Source organism: Neolamprologus brichardi, chromosome 17 (assembly GCF_056152115.1).
Source record: "Neolamprologus brichardi isolate AB-2024 chromosome 17, ASM5615211v1, whole genome shotgun sequence".
Lineage (NCBI taxonomy): Eukaryota > Metazoa > Chordata > Actinopteri > Cichliformes > Cichlidae > Neolamprologus > Neolamprologus brichardi.
Genome location: NC_142120.1, coordinates 2,297,045 through 2,317,702, shown reverse-complemented (window position 1 = coordinate 2,317,702; position 20,658 = coordinate 2,297,045). Strand labels below are relative to the sequence as shown.

At 40.8% G+C, this 20,658-nt stretch overlaps 2 protein-coding genes across 2 annotated transcripts in view; one reads left to right on the top strand and one right to left on the bottom strand.

Moving 5' to 3' along the window:
* pla2g4ab (phospholipase A2, group IVAb (cytosolic, calcium-dependent)) overlaps nucleotides 1-854 on the bottom strand; it is a 28,631-nt gene extending 27,777 nt beyond the window's left edge. The window contains exon 1 of the mRNA XM_006799702.3: nucleotides 779-854. The gene's annotated coding sequence lies outside the window, so the exon portion shown is untranslated. The remainder of the gene's footprint in view (nucleotides 1-778) is intronic.
* Nucleotides 855-1,965: 1,111 nt separating this feature from the next.
* On the top strand, nucleotides 1,966-6,440 carry ptgs2b (prostaglandin-endoperoxide synthase 2b). The gene is made up of 10 exons (XM_006799703.3): nucleotides 1,966-2,086; nucleotides 2,293-2,409; nucleotides 2,502-2,645; nucleotides 2,783-2,926; nucleotides 3,212-3,393; nucleotides 3,480-3,563; nucleotides 3,660-3,906; nucleotides 4,228-4,514; nucleotides 4,617-4,764; nucleotides 5,338-6,440. The coding sequence occupies exons 1-10, from the start codon at nucleotides 1,990-1,992 to the stop codon at nucleotides 5,748-5,750; spliced, it is 1,863 nt and encodes a 620-aa protein (XP_006799766.1). The 5' UTR covers nucleotides 1,966-1,989; the 3' UTR covers nucleotides 5,751-6,440.
* Nucleotides 6,441-20,658: the final 14,218 nt, after the last annotated feature.

Sequence of the window (20,658 nt, the reverse complement as noted above, 5' to 3'; positions counted from 1 at the left end):
GGCGCATGCAGGCTACATACTGAGCCCTGCAAGTGTGCCAGCTTCAGCAAAGCGCCGCGTGGCTGCAAATTTTCATATGAGGATGCAGAACGTAAGAGAGACTTGCAGCAACGGACTATAATGCAAAGCAGCTGCCGCAACTGTGGCTTTCAGCGGAGCACAGTCAGGATCCTCCTGAGGGAGTGTGCTCCCACCTGAGCCACACAAGGAGCAGGTCGAAGACTCACTTCTGTGAATCACTGTGCGTGTCTCCAGAGAAAGATTACGTCGAGGAGTCACTGCAATTGAATTCTTATACGGCTTAGAGGCTTCACGCAAAACTTATCATTAGGCACTGCTAAGAGGCTTTACATTATTCTTATTAGCCCGGCAGATTAAGGGCAGATCAAACAAGGATTGATGATGTTATGTGTGCGCTACATGCGATGCTGAGTAATGTTAGTCCTACTAAGGCAGTAAAGATGTGGTGGATACTATGAATTTGCACTTATATAAACATGACACATGATATAAAATATATATGAGGGTAGTTCATAATAAACATAATAATAATAATTAAGTTCAGTTTTATTCAGTTTTACTTGTGTATCCCTGCAGTGATCGGTCCTATTTAAACTGGCCTGTGAGTTTCCTCGTCTTCGGCGTTGCGTAAATTGTAAGCCTTTGCTTTTTAACCCATTCGGAGCAAAGGCTCAGACCTCCCCCTCTAAACTGCGCTCAAACCCGTTTGTTAAAACACAACAATGTGTCTAAAAAAGGAAAGGAAATATCCACGTACCTTAGCAGGCGCATGCTATCAGCTCACAGTAAATGTCTCATATTGTAACGCCAAAAGCTCAGGAGGTGGAGAGGAGGTGCTTCGGTACCCGGCAGTGAGCGCTGGCGTAGCTTATTACGTTCGCATCGAGAGACAAAAAACTACCGGAAGACAATAAAAATACTGCGGGGTTCAAATGACCGCTGGTTTTAAAGAGTGATGGTCAGGATTCTTTTAATAGGAAATTTCCGAGCAGCAGTCAGACTGTGACTCAGATTTTGAGACTTGATCCAGAGCTCTCCAAGTGTGCACGATGAGCAACCGCAAGGTGGCATCTGTGGTTGAAGCTCAAGAAAGTTTCTGAAAGAGACCAACTTTAATTTTTCTGTCTTTTACATTTATCCGAAGATGTGCTTTGAGCCACGTGACTATTTACTGATTTAGGTGATGATTCGTTTAATTCAGTGAAATTCAATTCAAGGAAAAAAAGAGTTTTATATGTTCACTTTTTAAATTTTTTTTTTTACAATTTTGTAAATCTCTCTGGAGATGATTCACAAACTTGTAATTTTTTATCAATCAAAGAATACTCGAGTATTTGTACTTATCATTTCTCCATGTTTGTTCATACATTTATAGAGGCTATAGATATTAACACCCCCCCCCCCCTCCCGTCGTGCTAATACGTTGTGTAAACCAGTAAATATTATTAGACATGAATTAAAAATAATTTCTGGTATTTCCTTTTTTAAAAAAAGATTGTCTACTTGTTACTTGTTGTCCTATAACCTGTGAAACAGGCGTCAAACTTAACTCATGAAGGATATAAAGTTATTTTGACGCAAAAATAATGTTTTCTGCAATCACTTTGATCCGGCTAAAACGTCTCATTGACATTAAAAACGTATTTTAAAGAGTGATGTGGCCAAGAGTGCATCAGAAATTACAACACGTATAACATATTGGCTTTATAAAGATATTTTAAGTGGCCAAAAAGGACGGAAACGATTATAATGTAGGTAGAGTTACCCGGAGTCATAAAGACACTCGCAAAGCAGGTGATTCATAAAAACTGCTCACTTTGTCACAGGGTGGGTGGGAGTAGTGAGGGTGATAGGAGCGGAAGGAGGAAGCACCGCCCCCCCCACCCCACCTCCACACAAATAAAAGCTCAACCTCGCTGTGGACTTTATTAATTTCAGCGTCGTCGTGCGCCAGAGGGAGTTGCAGACATGAAACAAACGTGGATCTCACAAAGTCTCCGGAGCATGAACAAACTCGCCGTGCCGCTTTTCCTGTTGGCCCTGTGCTTTCTCGTCGGGGAAACTGGTAAGCTGAGAAAACTGGAGATTATTTCTTACAGTTTTTCCATTTTATTTTATTGATACAGCACAAATCACAGCAACAGTTTAGAAGTCGTGATTTCTTTCTATTATTATTATGATGATGATGATGCCTAATAAGATGTCTTCTTGAGAACTGAATAATTATTTTTTATTAAACAGATAGTAAGTGTCCAACCTTATCTGTTACAGTTAACCCATGTTGCTCAGAGCCGTGCCAGAACAGGGGTGTCTGCACACCACTGGCCTCAGAAAAATACGAGTGTGACTGCACACGCACGGGGTACTACGGGCAAAACTGCACAACACGTAAGCGTGAACATGGAGTGAAACGAAAATGAAGGTGCATCTCTGGTGGTGACTTGATGGCTTGATTCACGTGCTCTCTTGGTCTCTTACAGCTGAGTTCTTCACCTGGATCAAAGTGTCTCTGAAGCCAACACCCAACACAGTCCACTACATCCTGACCCACTTCAAGGGTTTCTGGAACATCGTCAACAGCATCTCATTCCTCCGGGATGTCATCATGAGATATGTGCTGACATGTAAGTCTCGCTGCTCGAAGGCAAAAATGAAAAAGTGGATTGGAAAGTTTTTCACAGTACATTAAAACAATTTGCGCAGGAACTTGTTGTAGTGTTTATACTAAATGAAGGACTAATATGGGCTTTCCTTTCTCTAGCCCGATCCAACATGGTTGACAGTCCTCCAACTTATAATGCTGATTACGGCTATAAGAGCTGGGAAGCCTACTCCAACCTTTCCTACTATACGCGCTCCCTCCCGCCTGTGCCGCAGGATTGCCCAACCCCTATGGGAGTAGTAGGTGAGTACACTCTCTACCTTTGGAGAACCAGTTTTCTTAGATTCTTAATATACTGAACAAAACCGTCTTTGTCGAATTACATCATAGGAAGCGCGCACATTGGCATTAGCTTTCCTCTTAGATCAATTATAAAGTGGCTCAGGCAACTTGGAAAAACCTCCCCCTACAAGCCCAAACCAAAGAGATTAAGTTATTTTTTGCGTCAGAAGTATGAAACAGACCCAAAGAGCTGTGATTTTCCTATCATGCTGTTATGTGCTCATTGAAGTCTTCTTGTTCTTCCAGGCAAAAAGGAGCTACCTGATGTTAAAGTTCTGGCTGAGAAGCTCTTAATGAGGAGACAGTTTATACCAGACCCGCAGGGCACCAGTTTGATGTTCGCCTTCTTCGCACAGCACTTCAGCCACCAGTTCTTCAAATCTGACATGAAGAGAGGACCTGCTTTCACTGTTGCTAAGGGTCATGGGGTAAGTAGAGCTGAAGATCTCGGTTTTTGAAAAGCAAACTCATTTTAATGTGACCCGGTTTTAATTGGCGCGTCTTGTGCTGTCAGGTGGACCTCAACCACATCTACGGTGACAACCTGGAAAAGCAGCACAAGCTGAGACTCTTCGAGGATGGCAAGCTGAAATATCAGGTATGGGGGGGGAAAGATAGCTGTACTCGAGGCAGCCAAAGAGACCAGCTCATGTGCGTTTCTCACAGCAGTTTCCTCTTTTGCGTAACTCCGCAGATGCTCGATGGAGAGATGTACCCCCCTACAGTTAAGGAAGTGGGCGTCACGATGCATTACCCCCCTCACGTCCCAGATTCTCACCGCTTTGCCGTCGGCCACGAGGCATTTGGCCTGGTCCCTGGTCTGATGATGTACGCCACCATATGGCTCCGCGAACACAACCGTGTGTGCGATGTGCTGAAAGAGGTCCACCCACACTGGGATGACGAAAGACTCTTCCAGACCGCACGGCTCATCCTAATCGGTACGACAAAAGAAGTCCAGATACCAGCTGTGACGTAGTTGGGATTTTTTATTAAAAAGCTAATAATCATATTGTTAACAGAAGTCACACTACTTATTCACCTCCCAGTGACCCTGTCACAGTGGAGCATTTCATTTCAGGAACCTGATTTACTGAAAGACTTGAGAATTTCTTGTAAACATCAGAAAGAGGAAATGTGTTTTCCTCTCATTTTGTGCTTACCCACACTCCAGACATGCAAATGAAGCATCAATGAGCATGATTTATTTTAAAGCAGAGAGTGTCTTCATTATATAAACCGTCACATTTGTCATCTAACAGGTGAGACCATCAAAATCGTGATCGAGGACTACGTGCAGCATCTGAGTGGCTATCACTTCAAACTCAAGTTTGACCCCGAGCTGCTCTTTAACCAGCGCTTCCAGTACCAGAACCGCATCGCGTCTGAGTTCAACACCCTTTACCACTGGCACCCTCTGATGCCCGATAGTTTCCACATCGAGGAGACCGATTACAGCTACAAGCAGTTTGTCTTCAACACCTCCGTCGTGACCGAGCACGGCATCAGCAACCTGGTGGAGTCGTTCACCAATCAGATTGCGGGACGGGTAAGAACTCTTTAAGCTCCGCAGCAGCAGTTAGACTGAAACATACAAGACCAGTGCTGCTCTAAGGATGCAGAATTGAAATTTATTTGTTTTGTAATTTAGGTTGCTGGTGGTCGAAATGTCCCCGGACCCATCCTGTATGTGGCCATTAAATCCATAGAGAACAGCAGACAAATGCGTTACCAGTCCCTCAACGCCTACAGGAAACGATTCTCCATGAAGCCCTACACGTCTTTCGAAGACCTGACAGGTGAGACAAATTCAGCACTTCTTGAAAATACCTGTTTGCTGAAAATGTGACAAAAACAGGTTCTTATAATTGCTGTCTCAGGCTTAGCTATTGCTAGATTAATATCTTTGCAATACGCTGATTCTTATTTTCACAAAGTGTGACTGAAAAACCCGCAGCTGCACAATACGGTTTATGCATTAGTTTACCTGATATTGAGGAAATGCCTCAGAGTCCCTAAGCAGCTGCTGGCAGTTTTGAAGGTTAGGTATTTATTTCCATGACTCTGAGAGCCAGATGGCCATTTCATCTTAAGGTAGAGTAAGCAGACTGTCATGACTGCAGGCGAGATATAAACAGACACGGGGAGTCCCGCTACTTTAAAGAGGAAGATTTAAACTTTTCAAGAGGTGAATGTCGATTAAAAACTAACTTTGACTTGCTGTATAAGTGAAATGGCGTGCATGCTAGTGGAAAGATAAAAATCAGGAAGTAAAGGCATAGGAAATCTGTCAAATCGCAGTGAGCGAGCCAGTGGGAAGGACGCCAGATTGTGTTACTGACCAAAACCATTTCCTTGTTTGCGTTATTCAGGGGAGAAAGAAATGGCTGCGGTGCTGGAGGAGCTGTACGGGCACGTGGATGCTGTGGAGTTCTACCCGGGCCTGCTGGTGGAGAAGCCCAGACATAACGGCATCTTTGGGGAAACAATGGTGGAGATGGGGGCTCCTTTCTCCCTCAAGGGCCTAATGGGAAATCCCATCTGCTCCCCGGAGTACTGGAAGCCCAGCACCTTCGGAGGCACGGTCGGCTTCGACATGGTCAACACCGCCTCGCTCCAGAAGCTGGTGTGCGATAACGTGCGGGGTCCCTGCCCCGTGGCGTCCTTTCATGTGCCCGATGTTAAAGAGACCGGGCCCATGATCATCAACTCAAGCACGTCGCAGTCGCAGGGCAGCGACATCAACCCCACCATTATTTTGAAAGAAAGGACTACTGAGCTCTAATTTTATTTAAGCATGTTGTTGTTGTTTTTAAAAAACACAAGAAATGGTAAATGGCCTGTATTTGTATAGCGCTTTACTCAGTCCCTAAGGACCCCAAAGCGCTTTACACTACATTCAGTCATTCACCCATTCACACACACATTCACACACTGGCAATGGCAGCTACATTGTAGCCACAGCCACCCTGGGGCGCACTGACAGAGGTGAGGCTGCCGAACACTGGCGCCACCGGGCCCTCTGACCACCAACCCTCTGGCAACCTTCTGATTACAAGGTGAACTCCCAACTCTTGAGCCACGATCGCCCTTTATTTGAGTTTATTTATTTATTTATTTATTTGTATATTTATTTTATATATTTATACAGTAAAATTAAACCAGAACAAGTGGAACAAATTTTTATATTTGTGATTGAAATCAGAGTCAGTAATTTGTATTTGTACACTGTCTTCTTATACTGACAACCTCAGGCACTGCAACTTAATACTTGAAGGTCAGTTTACAGTTTTATTAAAACAATAAGCTACTGTTAAATGTTTCCGTGGATTACCTGCTGCCTCTCCGTTTATGTTCCCATAGTTGTATCCCAGTAATAAACAGTGATGAGAGTTTTAAAGGGCAGTGCTCCGGTGCAGTGGTGACAAAGACTGATTGTGACTATCTTTTTTTTTTTTCTTTTTCTTTTTTTTAATTTGTGAAGCATTTTGATCAAAACTGTTGTTTTTAAATGTGCTATATAAAAATTTTTTGATTGATTGATTGATCTTCAGTTCACATTGTTTTAGTGATTTTATTTCAACCAATCTTTGTAGTAGTCAGAATAATATGAAATGACAAGTGTATGTTGAATCCGCACTATTTTTTTTTATTTGTATTTTTAAGAAACAAACAAATATTCTGATTGTAAAGGCTTAAAATAGTGTGTGCCTATGGTCCTCAGAGTATTCAACTGAATAAATGATGAAAGTCATACTTCAGAAATCAACTGTCTGTGTTGCTGTTTTCATGACGTCACTTTGTGTTCTTGTATAAACTCTGAACTGGCTGTGACAGCAGGATAAGATGCTGTTATCTGAACATAAAGCGCACACATAAGTTGTTTCTTTCTACACACTCAGCGGCTTTTTCTAAGTAGGCTTTGCTAGGGCCGGGTTGGACTTTCCTTCCTTCCTACAAGATACAAAACTAACAAATGTGTTCAAATGGCTGGAGACCTATTGGCATTTAAATGATGCTCTGTTGGTGTTAACGGGGCCAAAGTGTGTCAAGAAAACATCTCCCACATCATTACGCTGCCACCATTAGCCCGAACTGTTGATAGAGGGCAGGTTCTCTGCTGGACTGAGACCGGATGACTGATAAATCACACAAATATATAAACAAAGAACAAAACTCTGAGATAATGAACGCACAAAAACAACCAAGATGCAGAGACCTGAACTGAAACTGTCCGTTATAATAATCGTTACAATGTAACGATTTACAGGATACATTCCTGTAAATCAGCTGGACACAGAGGTAAAAAGATCCCTGTCTGTGAATAAACTAGAAAGGATAAAGTTTAGGTATATAACGTCTCAGTCTAATTAACAAACCAAATCTCACATCAAGCCTTTTCTATACAATTTAATTTGTACAGCACCAAATCACATAATAGTCTCCTCAAGGTGCTTTATATTGTAGGGTCTACCTTACATACATACAGAAAAAAACCCAACAATCATATGACCCCCTATGAGCAGCACTTTGGCGACAGTGGGAATGAAAAACTCCCTTTTAACAGGAAGAAACCTCCAGCAGAACCAGGCTCGGGGAGGGGCGGGGCCATCTGCTACGAGTTGGGATGTTCTTTGAGCAAAGAAAGCGAGAGCGTGACCTTGAGTTAAGTATCAACTTCACATTCAAACTTGACAGCAGCAGTCCCATTCTCTCGCTGTGTGTGTAAACACTCTTATCTGCAGGTCTGAAAGCGCAACGTAGCAACAGTTTACATTTCACATACTACTGATGTAATAAAGTCTGAGCTTTAATCGAGATTCCCTGCGCGACTGCTATTCTCTCGAGTGCACTTTGTAGCTGAAGAGTTTTCACTTTTGTAGAATAAAACAAGTCTCTACTTGTGTGCTGTGAGGGAGCCTGGCGAGATCTCGTGCTTCGTGTGAGATCGCTTTGGAACTGAAACGATCCGTTTTGCATTAAAAGAATACAGTTTCACCAGCGCATGTAAGGGTGTCTTTGGGTAACACAAATCTTTTCCAGGTGACAGTTTCTATGTGCTGTCTCAGTTTTTGTATTATTTTAAGCTACAACTCCACAGGCTGCATGACTAGTAGTAAAAAGAAAGTGAGAAGATGACTGTATGCTGAGGCATTATGCATATCCCTAAAACTTTCCAATGGTTGTTACACACATGCCAGGAATCGATTCAGAGGGCAAAAAAGGTCGTTTTACTGTATGTGGTGCGTGGACTAGCACTCAGTTCAAAAGCATACAGTAAACCTAGCCGCAGTCCTACAGACTGGCAGTATTACAGTGGAACAAAAGGGTTTTTTTAGGTTATCCAGTCCAAAACAAACATAGTGGAAGGAATGTTGACGTGACTGGCAGCATGGAGCGGTGAGTCAGACCGCCGGGCAGCATCCTCTCTAAACACAGACAATGACAAGCTAAACTTTCTCATCCATTCACGTATTTCGCACAAATGACAACGAAATCACATTTGCTCTCTCCCCTCACACCGGGTGATTAAAGTTTTAAAAAAACAAAAACTTCTTGTGCATCAGCTGTCACCTTAACTGAATGTCATGAGCAGTTAGTCCTCCATCGCACAGTCTTTGTCCCGCACTTCAAAGCGAGAGGCGTAGGAGTCCCCTGTCAGAGGGACTTGGAGCATCACTGCATGAAAATGACATGATTGTGTGTGCATATTAGTCGTTTCCCCCATATTGTCAGGGGGAGTTTTATCACTTTATTGTGCAACAATGTGTGGCATGGTCAGGTCTCGATCTGCGACATCGAGCAGGGGAACGCATCTTGCTTTGTGTGAGTTTAATGAGAACGAGCGGGCCGTGGGCCCTGATTCGGGAGAAGATTAGGAGAGTGCTTTCTCTCTGACCGATTCTGGACCTCTCTGGAATCGGACCCTGCGTGGAGACTGTGACCAGGACCCGAGTTACGTGATGCTCTGCAGGTGGCAGTGACTGGGGTCAAATGGGAGCTGGCGCAGGCCGCCTCGGCCCGTGAGGCGCTGGCACTGAAACCAAATGACTTGACCGAAATGATTAATCCCTGATCAGATTATCTAATGGTTTATATTCTTTATCCGTTTTATAGTTTTCACTGCCAATGTGTTGTAAGAAAAAAGTGTGTTACTACAACAAAGTCTAAAACAATGTGGCAATTGTTCTTAATGACCTGAGAACGATGTGTGAGGAAAACAAGTGAAGCAAAACTATTAATCACAGTCTGCGTGACTGCAGCTGAAGCTTTGCCTAACCCGGCTCACGTAGATGCTGGTACGAGGAAGTTATTTCCTTCCATCTAATGCTGAGTCTCCGCGATGACAAACACAAAACTTTTCTTGTTGTTAAGGCAACTTTGCTGTCACAAGGAAGATTTAAATGGTTATCTTTTCATCTGACAATTGGCATGCGCACCACCTCACACTTGGATGAACGAACTGCAGTTGCGACACACTTTCGTATGAACAGACCTGTGAAAGGCTGCTAACGCACGACACCTGATCACATTCACAGAGAATGCTTTGTTTGGTTTATTAGGATTGACCAATTACTGCTACAATTTTGAAAAAAACAATAATAATAATTTAACTAGCAAAATAAATGATTGAGGAACTTGATGCGTCCAATATGGAAAGAAGTTGATCTTTTATACTTTTTAGTTTTCTTTATTCTGGTAACACGAGCCGATACTTGGACCCTATGGAGGTTGCATGGGTAGTCCCGTTCCTCAGGAGGGCACATCAATAGGTGCCATTGCAGGAAGACTGTGTCTCCCAGCACAGTCTCAAGGGCATGGAGGAGATTCCAGGATATAGACAGTTACTCTAGGAGAGCGTGATGGGGCGTAGACGTTCTTTAAACCAGCAGTCTCCAACCTTTTTTGGAGACGGACCGGCCTTTAAGGTGTCGCGGATAAATACAACAAAATAAAACTAGTACTGGTACCGAAAAAAAGAAAATTTACACGTGAAAAGACCCAGGAAAACCGAGTTAACGATAAAAACGATAATGTCAATATAAAATTGTACTTAGTAGTCAGTATAATCTTTTTGTGATATATAAGTTTGCATATTATAGAATACTGCATGATGACCCTTTTATGACTGTTGTTGGAATCAAGACTTCCATCCATCCATCCATTCGCTTCCGCTTATCCTTTTCAGGGTCGCGGGGGGCGCTGGAGCCTATCCCAGCTGTCATAGGGCGAGAGGCGGGGTACACCCTGGACAGGTCGCCAGTCTGTCGCAGGGCCAACACACAGGGACAGACAACCATTCACGCTCACATTTACTCGCACTTTCACACCTAGTGACAATTTGGATTATCCAATTAACCTATCCCCACAAGCTGTATGTCTTTGGACGGTGGGAGGAAGCCGGAGTACCCGGAGGGAACCCACGCAAACACGGGGAGAACATGCAAACTCCACACAGAAAGACCCCTGATGGTGGAATTGAACTCAGGACCTTGCTGTGCGGCAACAGTGCTAACCACCGTGCCACCGTGCTGCCTGGAATCAAGACTTGCTTTATAAAGTCTTTCTCACAGTGATAATAGCTGAGCAAGCTGTTATCATTTCACTCCTGCCAGGAAGAGGGGAGCTGGATGCTTTTATCTTCAAGAAGAGGGGCCACGTCCTTCAGAATAACCTACACACACACATACACCTGAACCACTTTTATCTTCACTCCCTACATACTAACATTCCTCTGTTAATGAATAGACGTATTCACTGTTGTATTACTTTTGTATATAAAAGGCAAGTGCAGGTACAAAGCGCACATCACAGGGCCCCCGCTCTGGTGTGAGCGTTCTGTGATCATGCCCTTGCAAGTAAAAACTGCAGCGTCTGTGTGTTTCTACCTTTAGATTCTTAGCTGAAGAAGTGTCTTTAGAATAAATCTCTTGACAGATAACAAAATAACGCTGAAAACCGATAAAAACCCTGAAAACTATACATTTCACACCTGAGCTTCAACTCTCGCGGCCAGGTACCAAACGACTCACGGACCGGTACCGGTCCGAGGCCCGGGGGTTGGGGACCACTGCTTTATTCCATCAGCAGGACCGGTATCTGCTCTTGCATGCAAAAAAAGAAACAGGACGAGCACTACTGGAGTTGCAAAATGACCTCCAGTAGGCCAATGGTGTGAATGGGCCATTGTCCACTGCAGGCCCAGTGTCCTCTAGTGGATCCTGTGCTCACTACCTAGCGCTGTGGAGCGTGATTGGCATTTGCCAAAGAATACCTGAATTGGCAGGTCCACCACTATTACACTGTGCTTTTCACAGATGAGCGCAGGTTCACCCTGAGCACATTAAGAGATTTGAAAGGGTCTGGAGAAGCCATGGAGAACATTCTGCTTCCTGTAACATCATTTAGCATGAGTGGATTGGTGGTCGGTCAGCGATGGGCTGATCTGATATGCAGAACTCCAGAGACTAGGCAACGGCACCCTATCTGCCATTAGGTATTGGGATGAAATCCTTGGACAGATGCAGGCTCAACCTATAACTGTATAGGATTAAAAGGAAGGAAGGACAATATGAGGTTTCACCCAAATCTGCATATAATGAAAGATGATGCAGTAAGAGAGGCAGACAGGAAGGACAGCCCTGATGACTCATCTTCATCAGTTGACTGTATGTGTGTGTATACCAATTTGCATCTGGATTACTCACTGTGACGTTCCTGAGAGATAAGATAAATGTTATTTCAACTGTGGTAAATCATGAAAATACACCTTAATAATTAAGCTTAAAGCTGTCACTGTTTACACAGAGGCCATCCATGCCGCTCCGCTGCTGCTCTTAATGAGAAAGAGGCCACTGGATTACTTTAATATTTGTGTTTGCTGTTGTTTCCCTACTGGCAAATGCTCCGTTTGTTGTAGTGACTCTCAGCGTGGAGGAATGCACGGTATCTGACTGTTTCCATTTCCGATCAAACTTTGAGTTTCAGTGGATGTGTACGTTACAGGAGTGTCTCTTACACAGAAACTCCCCACTGCGTATAACAGAGCCTTTTAAGGCTTCTCATCGACAACACGACAGTATGCTGCAGGATGAGAAAACATCAAAATAAAACACAAAACAGCTGTTAATACACTTTATATCACACAGATATGCAGTCATATCATGTCATCAGTGCATACTCACTGGTTTCACCGTCCTTACTCATCTATGAGACATTCATTGCTTGTATGTAAAATCATCTGAGTAAATGCAGTGCATGACACCACCCCCATCGCTGTTTATAAAGTTCCACTAACAGATTTTGCACTGATAAGAATCACTCTGTGAAACCCGAAACACAAGAATTTCAGGTATGTTTATGCAAGCCTGGGCATGGTTTTCTGAGAGGATACACACTCAGACACAGACACTAACGTGATCTTATTGATGTGCATTATCACACTGCAGGTTGGCCTTGTATGTAAAATGGATATGGGTCAATCAGCGGCCATTATTTGTTCCACAACACAACAAAATCATTTTACGTCTTTTAGACATCGGTGTCAAAATTGGCTTCCTCAGTACAAAACTGGCAAAACACATACGACACACTTATATTATGTATAACATGGCACTGAAGTATAACTAAATAGCGATGTATACTGTGACAAACAGCAGGGCTAGTGCTCCACAGCCTGTATATAAAAGATCATCACCCATTGGTTTATTTGTCATTCTTTTGTTTCAGTTTGTCTGTTTATTCACAAAAATGAGGCCATTGTTTTTTTTAAAAATAAGAGCAGATATGGGCAGTAACGCGTTAAAAGTAATCTGATTACTTTTTTCAAGTAACGAGTAAAGTAAGGGATTACTATTGCAAAAACGGTAATTAGATTACCGTTACTTTCCCGTAGGAACGCTGCGTTACCGCGTTACTAAAACTGTGATTTTATTGCGAGAGTGTCTCATGACAGTGACGTAAGCGAGTGCGACGTTCGTGACAACAGCTGTGTGCAGATCAACAATGGATCATATATCGAGTGCAGAGAGAGTATGAGCGTGCAGCGTTTAAAGCGTGGAAGTACTGACCTTACTTTGAGTTTGATTCCATAAAAAGTGACAAAAACATTAGTGTCCGTTGTGCGTGGGAAGAAAACTTCTTTTTACAGCGAAAAAACCCCTAAACTTCCAAACAAGCACCGAGTAGCTACGACGTAATGGGAAACTCACAGAGAAACTCGCGGATTCTTCCACTGACCGCTGCACACCTGCACCAGGGTAAACCTCCGCCTACCCCACTCCTGCTTTACAGGTGAAAATAGAGCAACAGGACCGCTAGTCTGTGACTTTATTTATTTTCTGCTGTGTTTTACTTGCATCTATTTGAAAGACTGAGTGTAAACACACAAAATATTTTATTTTATGAGCTGGAATGTGCAGAAAATAGGTTTAAATGTTAAACTAATTTCTTCCAGTCAGAGAATGTTGCATATAATTAAATTTTTACTTGATGCATAAAGTTAAAAGATTAAAACTAATAAAACAAGTTTTAAAAAGAGACTTTTCCATTTGATCACATTTTGTATGATGATTATGCAGAAAAAGTAGAATTGGGCTGAAAGATCTATCACTTTATCACCTATTCAGGTTGTAAATTGTGTTTTTAAAAAGTAACTAAGTAATTAATTACTTTTGAAAATAAGTAATCAGTAAAGTAACGGGATTACTTTTTGGGGGAAGTAATCAGTAATTAGTTACTGATTACTTTTTTCAAGTAACTTGACCAACACTGAATAAGAGTGAGAGTCACTTTTGGAACTGCTACATGTTCTAGACCCAGAAGCCTCATTCACCTTTTATATAAAGGGCATGTTAGAGACAGCTACACAGACATGAAGGTAAGGTTCTTATGTTTGGTGAGCTTTAAATAGCAGCACTACATTCTCTATTGATCAGCCAGTCACCCCCCGACCCCGATCGTGCTACAAAGAAGCTTCCTACTTTTACTTCCTTGTGGCTTTTAGTAAATATTCTGGTGAAATGGCTTCATTTAAAATGAGCAAATGTAGTTACTTTGTAACCAGCAAATAGCTTATTTGCTTCTTTCTTCTTCTATCTATCATCTTCTCATAACTTCCAGCGAGGAAGTATAATGCTATATTTCTCAAAATGTTTAACTAATGTTTGACCCTGTGAAACAATGAGGAAGTGATGACTGGTAGGGAGTCTATTTGTGACCATTGTGACTGTAGATTGTGGCCTGTATTTGAAGCGGTAACAGTTTGTTTTTGCACTTTACTAAAATGTAACTATTTAGCAAATACTCTTAACTAAGTTAACATGAAGTTACCTCAGGAAGGAGGCAGGTATGGACTAACACAACATTTAAACATAACAGCTAACAGTTGTGACATAATGTATGACTTGTACACTTCTATACGTCGTACATGAGTAATTGTGGCTCTGAAGACTGTTGTGGGAGGCAGGAAACCTCGAGATATACAATAAAGATAAAAAACGAGGAACTACCTCAGACTCTTAAAAGGAAATCATGTTACACATGTTGGTTGTGTAACATGCAAGACAACAGTTTGTGTTTGCTGAGGGGTTAATGTGCGCTTTCTTTACAAACCCCTTTTTACAGGTTTGTTGGCAATGCTTTTTTATGGTGGTGAACATTTTGAGCTAGGAAAGCTGTTCAATAATAAGAATAATAAGAATAAGGATAAGAATAAGAATAAGAATCAGAATAAGAATAACTTTATTTATCCAGAGGGAAATTCTTTTGTCATGTACATGCTCAAAGCAGCAGGAGAGACAGAGGAACAGATGAATAAGATATAAGATATACAATATATACAATAAGAATAGTAGTGTACAGTAATATACAGTAGGATAGTGCAAGACATAGATAACTCTAACGAAGTAATATATATAACTATATCCTGGTGAATAAATAACTTAACTATCAGTGCAGGCGATTCTAGAAAGTGACAAAGTATTGTGCAACAGAATAAAGGGAGAAAAGGGAGAAAAAAACTAATAATGTTAAATATAAATAAAAAAAAGTCTTGTATTTGAAAGGCTTGGACACAATTTACTTTGCGCAATAAGGTGGTGAAGATGGCGTGATGCCACGTCCAGACGCCTTCCTGACCGCGCCGCTCCGACTATCCACTTTTCTCGTTTTTTACTTATTTTTTGCTCTGGTTTACGTTCCAAAATCCTCTAGTTTTATAGTATAAAAATAATAATAATTTGGTTACATTTCACTGTGTGTTATTGATTGATTGGTAATTTATTTCAACATGTGAACAATATACAAGTACATTTAGAAAAGAAAATAAGAAAAAAATACTATACAAATTACATACAAAAAAACCGTTCTGATTAATTTACATGTTGAAAGGGAAGAAGTAAACACTTATTTAATCCCACCCCTTTGCCATAAATTATCAGTTAATATTTAGTCAGCTTCCTTACTGATATAATTTGTAATAACAGATTTCTGATATACTATAATATCACATCATGAGTTTTTTTTGTTGTTTGTTTGTTTTTTAAATAGAGACATTCACTTAATTTAAATATTTTCCTTTTCTTTATAGTTCGAGAAGATCATATTTTTATAACTCTTTTTGAACAGTTTTATGTTTGGACGTTGCTTTAATTCCATATTCAGACTGTTCCATAGTTTCACTCCATGAACAGAAACACAAAAGCCTTTTCTTGTCGTACGGACCTTCATTGTTTTGAAGTTACAAAAACACCTTAAATTATAACTTCCTTCTTTCAAAACAAACATACTCTGAATATTACCTGGCAGTTCTTTATTTTTTGCTTTGAATAGAATTTGTGTAGAATTTATACTTGTATAACTATGCATGTGACAAATAAAGAACCTTGAACCCTTAAAGGTGTTTCTGTATGAAATATGAAGACGATGTCATCATTATGCTTTTCCCATGTTCAAATACAAAATGAATTACTGCTGCCACACTGTGTCATTCGCTGTTTTGTCACCTGTTCTCAGTCTCTTTCTCAGACATCATCTGTAATGACTAAGGGTCTAAAGTTGTAGGACGTCAGTTATGTGACATGCTGTGTTTTCCATGTTAGTAACGGCGTCTGACACGCCTTGAATCTGTCACATCTACGTGTTCTGCCCTTTCATGGACTCTTCCATCTATACAGGATATAGTCATTTGCTTATGTAAACATTACTCTAATTTCAAGCAAAGAAAAAAAGCTGTTACACTAAATAAACTTTAAGTGAGGTGGAAGCTGACAAAAATGATGACAATGAACCAAATGAGGAAGCATTAAGTTATAGAAATAAGAACACCGCAAGATTTTTTCTGGTTAGAAGGCCAATCAGTACATTTTCACATAAACAAATGCAAAGTATTTCTTTTTTAATCTCGCTCTGGTCATCTAAATGAAATTATCTTTTTGTCTTTGTTGGAAAGCTCAATGAAAAGACGTCACAGGGGTTCAAGATTTGGCAGGACATTTGCAGAACACCCAGAGTTTATTTGGAAGCATATTCAGCAACTCAATCCCTAATTAGTGTCCAGATTCCAACTCTGATGAATGTGTGTGTGTGTGTTAATTAAGATGCCACCTCTACATCAAACTAAAAGTGAGTTCAGGAAAATCCCAGAAGCTTTTAATAATCTTATTATTGTAAATAATCGCTCTGCTTGTTGTATTTCTGCTGTATTTCCTTCAACGACCTGCTTTCTGGTGTTTCTGCTCTGATAAAAAGGCAACAAAAAAATGAATAAGAATTTAAATGAACTCTTGAATTAGTTGTACAGGAAATTACAGACAGATTTCAAGTGTGTGTTTGCTGGGAAATTCTGAATTTACATGGTGCCTTTCTAAGATATTGCTCAAATGCAGTCTAGTCATAACCAGAGATGGGCAGTAACACGTTAAAAGTTACTGTAATACGATTACTTTTTTCAAGTAAGAAGTAAAGTAAGGGATAATTGTTGCAAAAAAGTAATTAGATTACTGTTACTTTCCTGTAAGCACGCTGCATTACTGTGTTACTAAACCATGATTCTGTTTGAGTCTCATGACAGTGACGTAACCACGTGCGACGTCCGTGGCAGCAACAGACGTGCGCAGATCAACAATGGATAATATGGCGTGATGCAGCGTTTAAAGCTTGGCAGTACTCACATTACTCTGAGTTTGATTCTGTACAAAGTGACAAAAACATTAGTGTCCACTGTTCACTCTGCGTGGGAAGAAAACTTCTTTCTACAGCGAAAAATTAAACTTAAACTCTGAGCGAGCAGCGAGCACGCTGCCACGGGAACGTGACATTCACAGGGAAACCCCGGATCCCCCCACTGACATGACCGCTGTGGACAAACCTCCACCCGCCCCACTCCTGCTAAACAGGTGACAATAGACCTAAGAGCGACAGGACTCAGTGCTGCTGAGTCTGTGATTTTATTCATTTTTACTGTGTTTTACACATATATGCTGGAATATGGAGAAAATAGGTTTAAATGTTAAACACATTTCTTCCAGTCAGAGAATGTTGCATATAATTAAATTTTTGCTTGATGCATAAAGTAAAAAAAAATTTAAACTAATAAAACAAGTTTTAAAAAGAGACTTTTTCATTTGATTCAATTTTACATGATAAAATATGCAGAAAAATAGAATTGGGCTGAAAGTTCTATTGTTTTATTACATATTCAGGTTGTGTATCACTTTTTTTAAGTAACTAAGTAATAAAGTAACTAATTACTTTCAAAAATATGTCATCAGTAAAGTAACTGGATTACTTTCTTGGACAAGTAATCAGTAATTACTGATTACTAGTGACCAACACTAGTCATGGATGAAGGTTTGGTGTTGTGTCCTCAGATACTTTCAGAGGAAATGTTCACACAACTAGTTTGAAATATTCTTGAAGGACTTCTTGTCAGGAGAGGGTTTTTTTAAACACCGTATCACAGCAGGTAAAAGCGACTTACTGCAAAAAAACTGGATTGTGGCAGTCACAGCAACCCTGCAGCCGATTTTGGAAACAATAGGTGCATACGAACAAAAGGTCTTCTAGAAGTTTCCATGACATGTAATCTGTGCACTGTTGTCACAACACGTTAGTTGACAGGTAACAAAGTAGAGAACGCTCTGCTCAAACCATGTCATTACTGCAAAAATAGCACAGTGGTTTTGGTTTGCAGTACAAAGAAGATGTAATATCATACAATTTTTTTTGACGTTTTGAATGTAGCACACAGTGGAAGGAAGCAAACAAAAAACAGTCATTATTTTCTCAGAGTCACAAGTGTTAAATGGAGGGAATGCGTCAAACTTTTGCTTTTCAAAGGAAACGGTGCCTTTCAACATCAAACATAGGTTTTCTTTTTGGCCCACGGTTGACCTCGCAGCCAGGTTTCGCTAAAGATCAAGATTGGTGTCACGGTCCTGGGTCATTTTGACCCAGCATTTTCAGTTCTTACATTCCTTTTGTTGTGCTTTGTTTATTAGTGTTATTCTATGTTCTTTGTGGGGGGTTAGTTCTTGGGTTGTGTCTCGTGTTTAGTATAGGTTCAGTTCAGTGTCAAGTCTGTTTTTTGTTTCCTGTTTTATTGTGAAAGGTTGTGCCTCATGTCAGTGTGTCTAGCTTTGCTCCCCGCGTCTCGTTAGCCCAAACCCTCTCAGCTGGGTTCCTCCCTCAGTGTATTTAAGCCCAGTGTGTCTTTGTGTCTTTGTGTCAGTGTCGCGTCGTTAACGGTCACCCATACCTCCCTGTGTGTTCTGCTTGCCAATTTAGTTATTTTCCAGTGTAGTTAGTTTTCTGTTCAGTCACCCCTGCAATAAAGCTGTTTATTCTGAACTCACTTTCGCTTCCGCGAGTCCTGCATTTTGGGTCCTTCCTCTCTGCACACAGCCATGACAATTGGGCAGAGTGTGAATAATAACCACATTTCCCATCATGCACTCAGCTTTTCATCTCTGCTCATTCCCTGTTTGTTTTACTCCACTTAATCATTAGTTATTATTAACCTCTGTCTCTCTTCCACAGCGTGCCTTTATCCTGTCTTCATTCCCTCACACCCAACCAATCACAGCAGATGGCTCCGCCCCTCCCTGAGCCTGGTTCTGTCAGAGGTTTCTTCCTGTTAAAAGGGAGTTTTTCCTTCCAGCTGTCGCCAAAGTGCTGCTCATAGGAGGTCATATGATTGTTGGGTTTTTTGATCTATTATTGTAGCACTACATCAATAAAACTTGAATTGAGTTGAATTTAATTATTTCAATTTCAACTCTGAGCCCACCTGAGCCTGTACCACATCAGGTTATCATCCTAAAGCTTCTGTTTCTTTCATCATCACATATTAGGTCTTTAATGAAGTCTGACTTTTCAGTCACACTGCCAATAAGGGTTGCATTGACTCCAGTACGCCAGCATTCCAGGTTCATTTAACATTCACGTGAAGGATTTCCTAATAACATATTTGTGGACTGTGCAGTGATTTTTCTTAACTAGGCTAAATGGTTATTTGTTCATTATTGGTTTGTTCCCTTCATGTAATTTCTTGACAGTAGGTAAAATAATATTATTTATTTATTTATTTATTTTACCACTGTGAATTTGATCTTCATACAAAAACTAATTATAACATAATGAGCTTATTAAACTGTGAAAGTTCTGCTTCCACTCATTCATCTCAGGATTGTGCTGTGGCTGGGGCCTATCCCAGATGGTGTCATAGGCTTTGTCAATTCATTAACTCCATCCATTCATCTATCCATCAATTTTCTTCCACTTATCCAATTCAGGGTTGTGGTGGGCAGAGATGGGCAGTAACGCGTTACAAGTAACGTAATCCGATTACTTTTATCATAGAAACGAGTAAAGTAAGGGATTACTATTGCAAAAACGGTAATTAGATTACCGTTACTTTCCCGTAGGAACGCTGCGTTACTGCGTTACTAAAACTGTGATTTTTTTGCGAGAATGTCTCATGACAGTGACGTAAGCGAGTGCGACGTTCGTGACAACAGCTGTGTGCAGATCAACAATGGATCATATATCGAGTGCAGAGAGAGTATGAGCGTGCAGCGTTTAAAGCGTGGAAGTACTGACCTTACTTTGAGTTTGATTCCATAAAAAGTGACAAAAACATTAGTGTCCGTTGTGCGTGGGAAGAAAACTTCTTTTTACAGCAAAAAAAACCCTAAACTTCCAAACAAGCACCGAGTAGCTACGACGTAATGGGAAACTCACAGAGAAACTCGCGGATTCTTCCACTGACCGCTGCACACCTGCACCAGGGTAACCCTCCGCCTACCCAACTCCTGCTTTACAGGTGAAAATAGAGCAACAGGACCGCTAGTCTTTGACTTTATTTATTTTCTGCTGTGTTTTACTTGCATCTATTTGAAAGACTGAGTGTAAACACACAAAAAAATATATTTTATGTGCTGGAATGTGCAGAAAATAGGTTTAAATGTTAAACTAATTTCTTCCAGTCAGAGAAGGTTGCAGATAATTAAATGTTTGCTTGATGCATAAAGTTAAAAGATTAAAACTAATAAAACAAGTTTTAAAAAGAGACTTTTCCATTTGATTACATTTTGTATGATGATTATGTAGAAAAAGTAGAATTGGGCTGAAAGATCTATCACTTTATCACCTATTCAGGTTGTAAATCGTGTTTTTAAAAATTAACTAAGTAA

Coding starts and splice junctions, on each gene's coding strand:
- ptgs2b (XM_006799703.3), top strand. CDS start 1,990: ATGAAACAAACGTGGATCTCACAAAGTCTCCGGAGCATGAACAAACTC. Junction 2,410..2,501: donor CGGGCAAAACTGCACAACAC/GTAAGCGTGAAC, acceptor GGTCTCTTACAG/CTGAGTTCTTCACCTGGATC. Junction 3,564..3,659: donor ATGGCAAGCTGAAATATCAG/GTATGGGGGGGG, acceptor GTAACTCCGCAG/ATGCTCGATGGAGAGATGTA.